We start from the raw sequence: 16,239 nt of genomic DNA on the forward strand, positions 1-16,239 counted from the left end.
GCACTATATTGCATGCTTCCGGAATGTGGGCCCAGGGAAAGCATGCAAACCCCACACAGGTTGACATGACCTGGATTTGAACCTAGGACCCCAGAGCTGTGAAGCCAACACACTAAACACTCATGCCACTGGGCCACCATGTCTGGTATGTTGCTTCTAATTCATTTCACCCCTACTTTGGGTGCAGAAAACAACGAAATATATTCTGGTAGAAAGCAAAACTCCCATGATCAACTTTTAAACAAAACCTGCTATTGCTCCTTTTCACTCAATGTTAACTATACATGGTCTACTTTTTTTCTAAACAAAATGTAGTCTTGGGGGCCTGGTGGCTTGAGTAGTTAGTGCACCAGGGTAAACCTTTGTGGAGTTTGCACATTCTACCTGGGCCTGCATGGGTTTTCTCCAGGCACTCCAGTTTCCTCCCAAAATCATGAATGTTAGGCTGTTTGGAATTCAGCTCAGTAAATGAAAAAGCCTTATGATACATGGTCTTTTCCTTAAGAAAAAAAGCCTTATTCTACATGGTCTACATTTTGTTATGAACCATATCCTTGGCAGCCTGTTTGCGTGAGTGGCTAGCGCGTCAGCCTCACAGCTCTGGGGTCCTGGGTTCAAACCCAGGTCATTTTTTAAACAAAAAAGCCTTACTATACATGGTCATTTAAAAAAAAAAAAAAAGACTTACTATACATCAAGGGTGTCAGACTCGGGTTGGTTCGCAGGCCGCATTAACATCAACTCGATTTTATTTTAGATATAATATTTAGATTTTTTTTAATAAATGGATTAAAAGAACTGGATTAAAAGCCCTGAATATTCAGTTTTTTATAGATCTAAAACAATGTTTATTTTAGCTTTTTTTAAAATATATTTTTACATTTTACAAAATGATTTTTGAACTAAAAACAGAAAAAATGGATTAAAAAATTACAATTATTGATTTAAAAGGGGGAAAATCAGGAAATTTAATATACATCTATACTCTTCATTTTAATTTGATCCTAAAACAGAAAGTCGGCACTCATGATTTACTTTCTCGGGCCGCACAAAATGATGCGGCGGGCCAGATTTGGCCCCCGGGCCGCCACTTTGACACCTGTGCTCTACATAGTCATTTAAAAAAAGCCTTACTATATATACATGCTCAATTTTACCAAAAAAAAGCCTTACTATACATGGTCATTTTTACAAAAAAAAGCCTTACTATACATGGTCATTTTAAAAAAAGCCTTACTATACTAGGTCATTTTTAAAGAAAAAAAGCCTTACTATACATAGTCTTTTTTATTTTACATAAAAAGCCTTACTATACAATGCATAGTCAAAAATATTGGCCTACTAAACATTTTGGAACACCCTGTAGTATAATGTTTTTTTTCTTGTTTTTTTTAAGGTCTTTAAAAAAGACATTGAGCCACTAGAGGACGCCATTATTTTTTTCTTCCTGCTTTTAACTTCCTGACACAGGTCAGAGTTCATGGCCCTGGAACTCTGCCCTGGGTCATGTGACCCGTCTCCTGTCTTCAAAATGGCGGATGAGCCAAAACGCGAGTTTGCCGCAGCGCCGCTTAGAAGTGACGATTTACCGAAGAAATACCTGATAAAGTTCTCACAGGACAATGCAGCGCATTCGGTACGTTGTCATTTGGGGATTTCTAAGCCCCACTTCTCATTTTAAGAGTGCTTTATGACGGTAGCATGCTTCGATCGCGTGATGTGGCCCAACGTGGATGCAGACAGTAAAATGTTTGCAAACAAATTGGCTACATTGCGTTACTTACAGCTCTAATGTTTCATTCCATTGTGTGTTTCAGTTCCTCAACGAATACAGATTGCTGGGAAACATCAAGAATGGGGCCATAACAGCCAAAAAGGAGCAACTTGTCGACGCCATATAACGAGCTAGCTGTTTGTCAGCAAAGTGAGTCATTTTTCTTAAATAGTAGTTTCTATTTACTGTATCCGTGTAATCATTAAATATCAGCGTTCGGTATTCACGGCTTTGCTAATTTAGCTTGTTTTTCATTATGATACATTCCAATTTTGAATGAAAACACTAACTGGCTTGGCGTTGATATTTTTTTTTAAATAGCAAGAACTTGTGTGGATAACTCACAACCACATAAATGCTATCAGTGGAGGTGTAAGGAAAAACAGTGCACTTTTATAGAATATAGACATTTCCCTTCAATTTCTTAAAGGAAGACCTCAGGGCTTGGACCTTTTCATTGTTTTAATTTTAAATGCGTTTGAGACATTCAGTCAACACAAGTGCAGGGGTCATTTTTTCACTCAAGTTTAAACATATGATAAAATAACCATTTTCCCTCATTATAGGTCTCCAAACTGGTCCTCGAGGGCTGCTGTGGGTGCAGGTTTTGGTTCCAACAGATCCAACATTAACAGTTTAACCAATGAGGTTTCTGCTGGAAAAAAAGAATCACCTGAGTGCAATCCAGTGATTGTGCTACTAGGTTACCAGATTGGTGGAAAGGTTTCCTCTTACAGTTTGGAATGAAAACCTGCACCCTCCGTGGCCCTTTCTGGAATAGTTTGTGGCCCACTGGTCAAAATGGTTAAATAAGCAATTATATAATCATGCTGTGTTTTGTAGAGGTTTAAAGCCACGGACACGGTGGAAGAGGTGACAGCTGTCAAGAAGTCAAGGCAAAGGTTGTGGACAATGTAGGACCCAAGTGTTTCAGGTTATTTATTTTCTTGTAATGTGTACTAAACCTACTCATTTTGTATCTTGCTTCTCTTCAGTGTCCACCCAAGTTTACCAAATCAACGCTGAAGAAAGATGACCAGACAAACTTCCCCAAAAAGGGTGACATTGGTGGACGGCACACTTTTTGACACCAACATCCCCTCAGGTACTTGTCATTATAGAGCAGGTGTCTCCAACTCTGGTCCTCAGGGTCCCTATCTAGTATGCTTTCCATATCTCCCACCACATTTGAATCAAATGATCCTGATTAAGATGTGATGGAGGACATGGAAAGTAAACTGGACAGGGGCCCTCAAGGACTGCAGTTTCCTCTTATAAAGACTCGGATCATTTTTTAGTCTCCCTGTTTCTGCAGTGGACAAAAAGTACACCAGGGGGTGTCTAATATTAATATATTTTTTTCCTCCTAGGGCTTTAATATTGTGTGCCTTCTTTTGCAGTGGGATGCAGGCCTGCTGACTGAGGAAAGGACAGATGGCATCTTGGGAAGAAGGACCTTTCTGATGTTGGTAAAACCTAACTTTTTTTGACTTAACTAATCCTGTCTATTTTATTTTTTAATGTTGACTCTTTTTTTATTTTCCAGAGTTCCATCCAGTGCCAAGAGATTCTTGTCCATGAACAGCAACACAACCTCATCTTTAAATGCTGGATGGCTAATGTGGACCTATCCTGATAACCCCTTTTTGTGGAAAAATAAAAGTTCTTGAAATGTACATGCATTTTTTTTTGCTAGTTATATGAAGAAAAACACAGGTAGCTTGACATTTGAAAGTTTTTATTCAAAGGTACACATTTGTCTGGCCAGTCCTCTCCACCTGTAGACAATAAATATAAAAGACTTAGAAAATTTTCAACAAAACACTTAGTCATTTTAGAGTAAAAAAAAAAAACTGTTTAATTCTAAAATGGCTGACTTAGATATGTTTAAAAAAAAATACTTAAAATTATAAAACACTTAGAATATAAACACCAAAAATTAAAGGAAAAAAAAGACCATTGAGGGTCTTGGGTCTTTTTTCTCCAAGTGTTTTAACAAAGACAATTGACACTCAAATCTCTTTTATTAAAATTTCTGACTGAAAAAAAAAAGTAAGATCCTTCTTACCTTAAGGATCTGGTCACCATGAGCCAGAGAACTCTGGACTTCACCTAAGAGGGGAGTAAATTGCAACTTTAGTCAATAAAATAGATCTGGATGAATACTTGGATATTCTACAATAAACTAACCTCTCAGAAGACTACGTTCAGAGACGAGGCATCATCTGCAAGTCCCTCCTAAGTCTGGACATGGACCTGATGTGTGCAAAAAAAAGCAAAAGTTAGCATATATAGGAATACACTGGAGATTCAACAAACAGACTTACGTTTTTGTTGTTAAATCTAGTTTTACCTTGATGAGAAGACCAAAGATGATGCTAAACGGGGAAAACTTCATTTAACAAAGCTATTTAGGAGTTGCCAAACAACTAATACAGGAAGAGAAATCTTACAGAGTTCAGAGACGCCACATCATCTTCAAGTGGGCAACCTGGGAAGATCACCTGGACATGGACCTGATGTGTGCAAAAAAAAAAGAAGCAAAAGCTGTCATATACAGAGACTGGAGATTCAACAGATGGGATTAGTTTTACCTGTAACCTCAAGGGTTTGAGTGTCCTGAGGCACACGGGAAGAACTGCATCTTGATTTAACCAAGCTATTTGGGAGTTGACAAACAATTATTACATGAAAGAGAAATCTCACAATAAACGATCAAGATAAAGAATGAAAATAAGTTAGTGAGTGCTCCGTGCTAATTTCCCTTTTCCAGACAAAACGATTAAATATACAGACTGAAGTTAACAGTTCGTAGAAAGTTGGCTTAACAATTTTTGATTACAATGATTTGTTTAGCACTCGCAGTGAAAACTATCAGTACATACATCATTTTTGAGTGAGCCTTTACCTAACAAACTGTCCGTTGATATCTCGGCTTTGTTTGAATCCACTAAAAGTCTTTCTACACGACTCGAAAATGGAGAAAACGGACTAGATCTCTTAGTATTAACATCAAGACGACACTTGACGTGGTCAAATGGAAAGCGTTGTCGTGACGCTAATGCTAAGATAGTCTGTCACATGCGGCACACAGCCGGAGCCCAAACTTAAATTGACAACGGTGTGTTAAACCTGGCATTAAACTAACAGATTTGTTGGCGTTTTAGCTCAATTGATTCCTAAAGAATCTGCCGGTAGCGTGATAAAAATGCACTTAGGCCAGTATAGTGCTCAACGCCTTACCTTGTTGGCATGCTACACGGCCATCAGCATGGACATGGCTGTTGGAGAAGACGAGGCACTGCGCATGTGCTCAATTTATACATCCGGCTTGAAGATAGGCCACGCCCATATTACCCCGTCATATTGAAAGTGGAAAAGATGGTGACTTTCTTAGCGTGCTCTACGAAGTAATTTGTCTTCCCAATTCAATGTCTATGTTTTGAAGATGACGTTCCTCCCAACTCAATGTCTATGTTTTGAAGATGACGTAGATGGTTGTGATTTTTTGTGGTCTTGATCCTAAAAAACACAGTACGTGTGTCTCATATAATTTTCTGTAAAGCCTACATGGTCTTTTTTAAAGCTTTACTATACATGGTCTTTTTTTTTTAAAGCCTTACTATTCATGGTCTATTTAAAAAAAAAGCCTTATTATACATGGTCGTTTTTTTAAGGAAAAAAAGCCTTACTATACATGGTCATTTTTTTTAAAAGCCTTACTATACATGGTCATTTTTTAAAAAGCCTTACTATACAATATACATGGTAATTAAAAAAGCCTTACTATACATGGTAATTAAAAAAAGCCTTACTATACATGGTCATTTTTTTAAAAGAAAAAAAAGCCTTACTATACATTGTCATTTTTTTAAAGAAACTGTTCAGAATTAATTTTCACACGGTAAGACAGTAATTGTCCAGTAGAGGGGCTCCTTCCCACACTCCAGTGGTGCCACCTCAAAACAAGATTCAATCTACAGTTTCAGGGAATTTTAGCAAATTTTAAAATAAAAACATTCAAAACCCAATAATTTAAAGCAATGTAATTAAACACCCATATAGTTTCAATGTATATCCTGTCTGCAACACGTAGCAAATCCCCACAGCACACTCCACATACAATCATTCATTTTCCCAACCGCTTATCCTGAAAAGGGTTGCGGGGGGTGCTGGAACCTACCTCATTGACAACAATATGGTTTAAGACTGCAAATATGTGACCTGGTACAGCAAAATAAGCCATAATAAGCCAAGGCCGATGTTGTAATCAATGTGGCAATGAAAGATTTTCAATGACTAATAAATAAGCCATTTCTATTTATATTTTTATATAGTATAGCTCTTATTTTTAAGGGTCAAACATATGCTCGACTTCATTCAAAGAGTTCAAAATTAAAGGATATCTCTTAAAAGCCAGGGCGCGTACCACAGGAAATTTTGCAAGGAGGCCGCAAGGTTATGAGAGCGGAAGTTGACCAAATCACCATTGCAATTTCCAGCAAACACTTGAAAGATTAGCTAGAAGTCACAAATTACATTCGTATGGAAATTCCTGCAGTCACTTGAGTCGGAAACATCCCACGACATTGCAGTACCACGTTAATGTTCAACTAAAAAAAAAACGGCAGGTACTTTTTTTTAAAGCATCTTTTCAGATGGTGGCGGACACATTCCTTAGGAAACATAAACAAACCCCATGTACACTGCTTTTTTTCCGTCTAACAGCAGCAAGGTGATTGCGACCTTATCATGAAGCCAATGACCTCCGAATAATCCCATCCAAACTCAATCCGTCGGCGTTCAAAAACCAGGTGTTCCTGTTTTGCGAATCCTATCAGCTCCACGTGACGTAGTGCCACCAACATCCTGTCCGGTGTCGCTTTCTCAAGCCAGGAAACTTTCTGAGCGGATAATAAGGAGATAAAGACAATTTAGAGCAACAAACATTCTGATCATGTTTTCACGCAACACCATTTTGCCTTACGTGGGAGCACGCTTGCTCATTGTGTCCTGGACAGCCTGGCTTGAATAGGATAAGCCAAAATAACAGATCTGGAACACGAAGGACAACAGACACAAAGAGTGAAGAAACAGCAAAGATAACGAGGAGGAACAAAGCATTCCTGACGTGAGGAGATTGAATTTGAATGAAAACGACAATGATCCTCATTCGGCCTGCGTGCACAATATTCAAGGAATAGAGATGCCATTTGAAAGGAAAGTGTGTTTTTGCGCTAACTAAAAGGACACTAAAATTAGGAAAGGATCTCATTGAGATGCAGTGAAATACGTTAAGTGCAATTCTAGTGTTGTGGAATAATTGACAAGCTGCTTTTGTACTCTTATGTTTAAATGAGTGTGCACTATGGCGACCAGTCTAGGGTGTAGTTTGTCTTTTATCCGAAGACAGGTGGGTTAGGCTCCAGCGACCCCTGCAACTCTTTCGAGGATGGGCGGTATGGAAGATGAAGGAATATATAAAAAAAAATGGAATGGATGTTTCAATGGAATTTTCACCATGAATTTTATTTGTAGAAATAATATATTCTTGTGTAAATTAGCTATCTATCTATCTAGATAAATAGATAGAGGGAGAAACTCAGTTTCGATATTTGTATGTTTACATTCTTAAATTGTGGGTCATGTCAAAACTGAGGGTGGCCCGGTGAGTGAGTGGTTAGTGTGCCGGCCTCACGGCTGGAGACCTGGGTTCAAATCCAGGTCGGTCTACCTGTGTGGAGTTTGCATGTTGTCCCCGGGCCTGTGTGGGTTTTCTCTGGGTACTTTGGTTTCCTCCCACATTCCAAAGACATGCATGGTAGGCTGGTTGTTTGTCTCATTGTGCCCTGTGATTGGCTGGTCACCAATTCAGGGTGTCCCCTGCCTCTGACCTGAAGTCAGCTGGGATAGGCTCCAGCACCCCCTGTGATCCTGGTGAGGATAAAGCGGTTCAGAAAATGAGATGAGCTGTCAAAACTGAAGTTTGCAAATGAAAACAAGTCCATCCGTTTTAGATTCATTATTTATATGAAATTCATGAAAGCAGAAATGTCAATCCATACTTTTGCGACAATATATAACAAACATTCAAACATGACACGTCCATCTTCCTTTGAAATATTTACACTAGCATCCATTCTGAAGATGTTGGCAACTTTTTGAAACTTTTCTCTCCATTATGACAACTTTTCTGATACACTTTCCTATGAAGAACAGATCCAATAACTTATAGCTTAGCGCGAAGAAAATGGGCGATAAAAGCAGGCCATAAATGCGCAACTATTTTATCAGTAGTATTTTTTTTGATTGTGTATGCTCAATAATGATGAACTAAATACGGTCAATAATGATGAACTAAATGTACTGATGTCAATCTATTGACACTGATCATTTTTGTGCAAACTGTATTAATGCAAGTGTGACACCATCAAAATGTCACTTTTTTGTGGAATAGAACACAAACCTAAAGTGGAGACAATCATTCTTCTTGAACTGATAGATTTATAGCTGAGTTTATCAGTATTAGGGAAATAAAAGCAAGGTGTCATTGACAGTGAGCTCAAATACCAGCGATGAAAAAGTTGGCGCATGTACGGGCCGCTCTAAAAGCGCGTTGCGTCATTGGTCGCGGCGATCCTCCCATGTGTCGCAGCCCAGCACCTCCAGGCGTAGAGCGATGTCATTGGTCCAACCGCGAGGGTGAATGCGAAGGTAGCGGCCAAAGAGAGCTGGCTCAAAAACAGTGTAGGCTTCCTCATCGGGCTCGTTGTTACCTGCAAAAATCTAAAGAGGAATCGAATGGGATCAGTCTTGCATCCTGGACGGTACTCGGACGTTTGGTCGCCGGTCTTTTGGTCGCCCGGAAGGTTATTGATAATTACCATTTTAAATTGTTGCTCAAATTCCCTAAATACAAACTGTGAATTATTATTTAGTCATACTTAATGCCCTAGTAATTATTAGGCTAAAGAAAAGCTCCAAATTTCCCAAACTTTTATTGTTTTTTGTTGGAGAACTTGTTAAGACCCTGACTGACGTCGCTTCTTAAAGGGACAACGCATGTACATACAAACTCTTCTACACTCACACGTCCGCTCAGTGAAACTGCTCAGGGCCGTTGTTGGCTTTGATTGATGCGTAGACCGTGTTGTTTTACCTTGTTTGGTCGCCGGACTTTTGGTCGCCGGACGTTTGGTTGCCGGACGTTTGGTCGCCGGACGTTTGGTCGCCGGACGTTTGGTCGCCGGACGTTTGGTCGCCGGACGTTTGGTCGCCGGACGTTTGGTCGCCGGACGTTTGGTCGCCGGACGTTTGGTCGCCGGACGTTTGGTCGCCGGACGTTTGGTCGCCGGACGTTTGGTCGCCGGACGTTTGGTCGCCGGACGTTTGGTCGCCGGACGTTTGGTCCGGGCGACCAAACGTCCGGCGACCAAAAGTCCGGCGACCAAACATCCGGTCATGATCCTGGACACTCTTCAATAGTCCAATAAGATCCAATACTATAGGCAAAATGTCTACTTTAAAAATATTGTAAATTGACAAAAAGCTCATTCTATGCCAGGTTGATTGACCAAAAGCAAATTCTAGGCCAGGTTGTTAGGCTGAAACAGGAATTTATCTGACAGTCATGGAAAAAAAGCAAGTACTATGTCTGCTATTTGGACCTAGAAACGGAACAGACGCCTTTATTATTATGATGTTTGTTATTGTGTTGTTGTATCGTACCATTTCGCTTTGCGAGTCCTTCTGCAACGCTCTGTTCCAAGTGCGTCCATCCACGCTGACACTCACTGAGAACCTAGTGATCATCATGGGTGTCCGGAAAGATCTGGCTCCTTGGGTAATGACACCTGTGATGCGCTTGACTTTGACCAGGTCCACTTCAAGCCACTCTTGAAGGTTGTTCTCCTGCAAGGGGTGTCAAACTCATTTTTTGTCGCGGGCCACATGGTAGTTTCAATTACATCCGTAGGGCCGTTATGTCTTCCAACTAGGCTGCCAAAATGAATCGATTGATAAATTGACAGCTTTCTCGATCGTGCTAATGGATAGATCATTTTTGGACATTCAAATTAGTACGAATTTTTGCAATTATTGATTTAAAATGAGGAAACACAGGAAATAATCTACAATCTTCATTTGAATTTCATTATAAAACAGAAAGTTGGCACTCATCATTTACTTTCTCGGGCCACACAAAATGATGCGGTGGGCCAGATTTGGCCCCCGGGCCACCACTTTGACACGTGTTCTCCTGGAAATGTTGCCAAAAGGAAATTTATGATAGTTAAAAAATGATTTATCTCTCTACACAACCCGAATATATCTACTCAATGTCCTTGTGATCCGTCCACAAATAACAGAGGGATAACAATTTCTATTATATTATCAATCCAATTAATCAGCCCTAGGACAAAAAAAAATGAGGACTGCTGTGTCCCTGATCTGTTCGAGAATAACAGCATTAGATAAAAAAATAATAATAATAGCGTACAAACCAACAACAACAACAACATCTTGTAAAAATAATAATAATAATAATACCGTACTGCTACAAATAATGAAGGAACAAGTGACAATATTTCCAAAGACAAACTGCAACGTTATTTGGTTATGGAATAACACGTTCGCATGTTCCCGCCTGTGTGGGTTTTCTCCGGGTACTCCGGTTTCCTCCCACATTCCAAAAACATGCATGGTAGGCTGGTTGGACACTCTAAATTGCCCTTAGCTATGATTGGTTGTCCTTTGTCTCCTTTTGCCCTGTGATTGGCTGGCCGCCAATTGGGGGTCTCCCTCGCCTCGTGCCTGAAGTCGGCTGGGATAGGCTCCGGCACCCCCGCAACCCTTGTGAGCAATGTTCCCTCTAAGCTGCGCGCGTGCGCAATTGCGCAGTACTCTCGTCTTCTCTGTGCACAGCAAATCATATGGAGCGCACAAAATAAAATCCATTTATTTTTTTATTTTTAGCTGTGAGGACGACGCGCGAACCACTCATCTCATAGATATTAATCATTATACATTTTATTATTACTAAATCATTCATGTGTAGTAGACATGCACCTGCTTATGGCAGGTGTGATACTGGTGTGTGCCCATAGCGAGCAATAATGATGTGGCTCACACCGGTACTCAGTGTGCTCAGGGAGGTTGTCTTTCTGCCCAGACAAACAAAAAATTAGAGGGAACATTGCTTGTGAGGGTGTCAGAAAATGAATGAACGTTCTCATGTTGTCCATTGATGTGTTTACCTTGGGCCTCCAGGCATTGGCGCTTCCCTGCTGATGGAGGCGGGCGAGGGCGGGGCTCCATTCGCGCAGATAGGACGAAAGATGCGAGGAGGCAGTGATGTTCCTGATATCTCCATTTCTCATTCCCAGCGGGTTTGAGCAACCTGTTCACTCACAAAACAGTTTTGAGCTCAGTGCATTGTCACGCAAGAATTTTAAATGTCAAGGCATCGTGACTTATTGTAAAGTTGAACCCAACTGTTGAGATCGCAGCCCAGGAGCTCCATTCGCAGTGCGGGACTCTGCGTGTAGCTTTTAGGGTGAACCCGGATGTAACGAGCCACAAATGGAGGTGAGAAGTGGTTATCCTTCACCTTGATGTAGTCCATGTTTCCGTGAAAGCACTAAAGTGGTGAAACAGAGCGGCAAAAATGGTCAGATATCCGTTTTTGGGGCATCGCGAAGCCGTTCTGACGAGAAAAATATGGTTTGGATTTCGCACATTGGACTGAGTTGTGTGGTTTCCCTGGTAGGTGATCCACGTGGTCTTGTCCAGGCTGTAGGAAATGCTGAAAAGAGAGATGTAGTTGGCCTTCAGGTTGGACCTCACGCCCTGCGTCTGAATGCCGTGCAGCAGGGTTGGCTTTTGCAAGTCCACCTGATGATAAACAAGTGAACAATGCATTTGAAAAATCAGGTAAGCCAACAGTCGGAGGATATAGCTCATGGTGTCAATCATTCTCAAGCAGTGTGTTCCACCTGGATCCAAGAAGAAGTGCTTATACCCTTCCAAGCATTGATATAACCAGATTGGTGCAGCCTGGCCAGATGGGGCTCCCATGTACCTGGGCACAACACGTAAAAACATCCAATTTAGGACCATTTCCATGCATGATATGAGGCAAATACTTTGGAATGAACTATATACATACCGTAAATGGAATAAAAATGTTTTACCTATGTGATCTGAAGCCGTGATTTGGGAGTTTTTAATGTTTCCGGATCTCATTCCCAGAGGCAAAGCGCATTCTGTGTGAAAGCAATTCAATAAAACCAGAGAATAGGATAGATTTTAGTACAAGTACAGCATGGAATTTTTTTTAATACCGTATTTGACGGACTATAAGTCGCACCCTTTTCATAGTTTGGCTGAGACTTATGCCCAAGTGCGACTTTTGATTTCTTCATACTTCCCACTAACAACTTGTAATGTTGTGATTTCTAGGTTGTAGTTATAAAAAAAAAACACGTTGTATGAACAGGAAGCCAATTTGTTCCTTGTTCTCAATTTGACTATTATACTTTACGTATAGTTTGTTCTTGCTTTCTGATAAAAAATGCAACCCTATCCTCCGGTGCAAACTAAATATATATTTTTTTCCATTTCAATGTGCTTTCTTTGCCCAGTGCGACTTATACTCCAGTGCGACTTATACTCCAGTGCGACTTATACTCCAGTGCGACTTATACTCCAGTGCGACTTATACTCCAGTGCGATTTATACTCCAGTGCGATTTATACTCCAGTGCGATTTATAATCCAGTGCATTTATAATCCAGTGCGTCTTATACTCCAGTGCGACTTACGTATTTGTTTGGCTAGTGCGGTACTTGTCACATGGTTTATGGCCATGTAGACCATTTTTGGCCATTGGCCAGGGGAAGGTTAATTCAAAGTGTTTAATACATGGTGAGATATTCTTTAAGTGGGAAAGAGAGATACGCCGATGCTGGTTTGTTTTGAAAGCTCCCACCTGGATCATAGACCAACACCTTAGCTCTCATTCCAGCCAGTTGGTAGTCCCCGACGGTGCACTCGACCAACCACGTACCAACCGTGGCGGGGCTCATCTCTATCGTGCCGAATACGCCTAAAGTGAACAGATACAGACAGTATGCCGACAGAGCACTATTCAACAAAAATTCTGTCATTATGACCATTTATAAAGCTTTTTTTTTTTACCAGGGTATAGATTATAAATGCCTGTGCGGTGCTCCTTTCCCATTTGGAAGCTAAAAGGCAAACCATGGAAGTGCACGGCGTGGTATTCTTCATCACTTCCCACATTCAGGAGGTGCCAGCGGACTTTTTGGCCCTTTGCAACGATCAGACCAGAAAGTGTCTCGGCCACGTAGCCATTTATTGCTATGGAAACGACATATAATGTTGATTATCGGCAGTGCAAACAATCATCGCAAAAGTCAGTTCTTCACAACACGACACCGAGACCTGTCCCCACCTGAAAATGTATTGCTGATCTTATACCAGGGGTCGTCCGGGTTGACCTGACAGGGAGGGATGCAATGCTTCTCCAAGTTTTCCTCCAAATACCAGCTCTTGGTCTCGTCAAATGCGTGGAAGAGAAGGCTGAAATCCTGGATCTGGGAGCCCAAGTTCTCAGCTGGCACATTGCCATTTTTACAGACGAGGAGTGTACCAATCAGGCCAGAGTGAAGGTCCTTCTCCTGATATTTAACGCACACATTTCCAAACATTGAACATACAAATGCAAGTATTTTTTTTGTCCCCCTTCCTCACTTGACATCATTGCACCATCTACTAGACCACATCTATGCCTACCTTGTCCACAGTGGAGTAGTAGGCTCCAGCTTTGCACGAGAACTCTGCCTCCGTGGGACCGTGCGTATTTCTGATTCTCCAGTTATAAGTGCGAACCTCTCCAGGCGGGACAGGTTCTCCTGGAACGCCCACCGGTGCCGACCGGTCATCGAATTGCGCGATACCGGCTCCCTCGGTACGATCGTAAACTCCCTGAAGATGAAAGGAGTAGGGCCTGGATGCCTTGTTCTTGAACACCACCTTGAAGAGGCAGAATGTGAGAAGATGATAAACCGTTGAGTCTAACCACCAAGTCCACTTGACTCACAGTCAGGTGCTGGTTGATTTCCGCCTTGATGAAGGGTCCCATAATTCCCAGGTGTTCTTCAAGCTCTCCTCTGGGGGACGCTTTCAGGAAGTCTTCTTTGGTGTATTGCCGAAAGACCACCTTCTTGTATGCTGCCAGGAACTTCCTCATTCCACGACGCTTCTCCCTAAAGTTGATCATGATGACTTGATCCAATGATTTATCTCATATCAAATGTTATTTTATTTAAGCAAATGTCCCAGTTTTGGAAAACTGGGTTAAAGTAAGTCCAAGAAAAACGGGAGCAAGCCTCGTCGCATTTTATTTAGAAAAGATTTGAATGGCAACAACAAGTGTCTAGTGACACATCCCTCTATTTATAATTGACCTCCTAAAAGTGGCAATTTTGGCATGAAAACATTCCCATAAATCAAGGGTGTCAAACTCGGGTTGGTACGCGGGCCGCATTAACGTCAACTCGATTTCATGTGGGCCGGACCATTTTAGATCTAATATTTAGATATTTAAAAAAATGGGATTAAAAGAACTGGATCAAAAGGCCTAAATATTCAGTTTTTTATAGATCTAAAACAATGTTTATTTGAGTTATTTTTCTTAGTAAGGGAAAACGTGTTTTAATAATTTGTTTCAAAAGGAAACCAAATCTTTTTAATTACGTTCCATATTAAAGTGGAATTAGAGAAAAATTGTATTTATATTTAGCTTTTACAAGATACTTTTTGAACTGAGAAAAATGGATTAAAAAAAATTGCAAGTAATGATTTAAAAAGTGGAAAATCAGGAAACTATCTAAAATCTATAATCTTCATTTGAATTTTAACCGTAAGACAGAAAGTCTCATGATTTACTTTCTCGGGCCGCACAAAATGATGTGGCGGGCCAGAATTGACCCCCGGGCCGCCACTTTGACACCTGTGCCATAAATGGAAGACACCCCAGCCACGTAGCCTTAATTTGGACGACGTAGGAAGTTGAGTTGGTTGGAAACGCAGTAACCCGTCCTACCCTGGTTTGATAAGATGAGGCGCTTTTTTGATGCCGTAGTCCCAGTCGATCTCCTCTGCCGCGATGTAGTATTTGCGGTACATTGTTTTGCTAGAGCGCACATTAATTTGGCCCGAGGTACTTCCATCCGCCGTGCTGTTCTCCTGTAATAACAGCAAGATGAAAGATCAAGTGGTCGAATATGTGATTAGCGTCCGCCACACAAAGACCCTCCCCCCCAGAAAGGCAACCTTACCGTTTGGCCGTAGTCGTCGTAATCCGTGGACAGACTGATTCCCGTTGTCTTGTTTGCCGCCGTAGAACGATAAACCACCCGTGGAGAATCCACGGTTTGGTTGGCAGAATCACTTCCGATGAGGCTTTTTCTGAAGTCTTTCTCCATTTCTAGTGAATTGCTTTCATTTAAAAGCTTCGCCACCAGTCTTGGATTTCTGTCGGGTAGGATGTCGTTGCTTTCTTCGCTCGTGGCATTGATTTCAAATGGCGTGGCGTTCTTTTGTCCGGCGTTCAGCTGGACGCCCGTTCCATTTTTCGAGCTCCCTTCCCCGAACTGGCCTTGGAATTCATCGTCTCCAGAAGTCAAGTTTTCTTCTGTCCAGGTTCCTTCCGCCCATCTTCTCCGCCTGCCATTTCTTTGGGGTTCCGTGGCATTGGCGTCCACCGTCCACTCGCCGTTCCGATCCAAATCCTTCAAAACATCCAGTGGGATTCCGCTTTTGGGTTCCGTGGCATTGGCGTCCACCGTCCACTCGCCGTTCCGATCCAATTCCTTCAAAATTTCCAGTGGGATTCCGCTTTCGGGTTCCGTGGCATTGGCGTCCACCGTCCACTCGCCGTTCCGATCCAATTCCTTCAAAACATCCAGTGGGATTCCGCTTTCGGGTTCCGTGGCATTGGCGTCCACCGTCCACTCGCCGTTCCGATCCAATTCCTTCAAAACATCCATTGGGATTTCGCCGTCTGGTTCAGTGGTTGCATTTTCTCCACCCAAAGAGCCTTCGGTCAAATTTCTCGTCTGACACATTTGGGTTCCTCTCACAGTCCACTCAATATTGTCACCTGTGTCGTAGTGACTGTTGGTATAATTTTTGCACCCCCAAACTGTATTTTTCACATTGGCAGGTCTCATGCTCTTCGGCACTAGGCCCACGCAGCTCGCCAAACCGTTGATGTCCTCGTCATGGCCGACAAACGGGTTTCCGAAGCCGCAGGGACAAACGACGTAACTGGTGCTCATCCCTCGACTCCTGAGGTTGCCGTCGTAGGCGCTAATCTCCCACTCGCCTTCCAGAGGGAAACAGGAGGTCAGAAAACAAACGGGGTTTTAGGTTATTGCGGTC

At 41.8% G+C, this 16,239-nt stretch overlaps 1 protein-coding gene and 2 long non-coding RNA genes across 5 annotated transcripts in view; 1 reads left to right on the forward strand and 2 right to left on the reverse strand.

Annotated features, from left to right (window-relative positions):
- Positions 1-1,492: 1,492 nt before the first annotated feature.
- On the forward strand, positions 1,493-3,450 carry LOC144082380 (uncharacterized). 3 transcript variants are annotated; one of them, XR_013303231.1, is made up of 6 exons: positions 1,493-1,636; positions 1,818-1,924; positions 2,618-2,688; positions 2,770-2,879; positions 3,145-3,239; positions 3,321-3,450. It is a non-coding gene; the product is annotated as an uncharacterized LOC144082380 (long non-coding RNA). The 3 variants fall into 3 exon arrangements; XR_013303230.1 differs by having other exon boundaries at positions 3,175-3,243; XR_013303229.1 differs by having other exon boundaries at positions 3,175-3,239.
- Positions 3,451-3,495: 45 nt separating this feature from the next.
- Positions 3,496-5,412, reverse strand: LOC144082379 (uncharacterized). Its single transcript, XR_013303228.1, has 7 exons — positions 5,018-5,412; positions 4,369-4,433; positions 4,228-4,290; positions 4,102-4,152; positions 3,965-4,030; positions 3,843-3,886; positions 3,496-3,552 (listed from the first exon to the last, which is right to left on the reverse strand). It is a non-coding gene; the product is annotated as an uncharacterized LOC144082379 (long non-coding RNA).
- A 2,369-nt stretch (positions 5,413-7,781) lies between these two features.
- Positions 7,782-16,239, reverse strand: part of f8 (coagulation factor VIII, procoagulant component) — a 15,361-nt gene continuing 6,903 nt past the window's right edge. Inside the window, exons 14-27 of the mRNA XM_077609896.1 lie at positions 15,135-16,183; positions 14,900-15,042; positions 13,895-14,060; positions 13,588-13,827; positions 13,247-13,472; positions 12,970-13,152; positions 12,761-12,877; positions 11,965-12,036; positions 11,767-11,852; positions 11,510-11,665; positions 11,267-11,411; positions 11,029-11,171; positions 9,503-9,685; positions 7,782-8,560 (exon numbers count right to left, since the gene is read on the reverse strand). Of these exons, the coding sequence (XP_077466022.1) occupies positions 8,396-8,560; positions 9,503-9,685; positions 11,029-11,171; positions 11,267-11,411; positions 11,510-11,665; positions 11,767-11,852; positions 11,965-12,036; positions 12,761-12,877; positions 12,970-13,152; positions 13,247-13,472; positions 13,588-13,827; positions 13,895-14,060; positions 14,900-15,042; positions 15,135-16,183 (3,074 nt within the window). The 3' untranslated portion in view covers positions 7,782-8,395. The remainder of the gene's footprint in view (positions 8,561-9,502; positions 9,686-11,028; positions 11,172-11,266; positions 11,412-11,509; positions 11,666-11,766; positions 11,853-11,964; positions 12,037-12,760; positions 12,878-12,969; positions 13,153-13,246; positions 13,473-13,587; positions 13,828-13,894; positions 14,061-14,899; positions 15,043-15,134; positions 16,184-16,239) is intronic.

This window comes from Stigmatopora argus, chromosome 9 (assembly GCF_051989625.1).
Source record: "Stigmatopora argus isolate UIUO_Sarg chromosome 9, RoL_Sarg_1.0, whole genome shotgun sequence".
NCBI classification, from domain to species: Eukaryota; Metazoa; Chordata; class Actinopteri; order Syngnathiformes; family Syngnathidae; genus Stigmatopora; species Stigmatopora argus.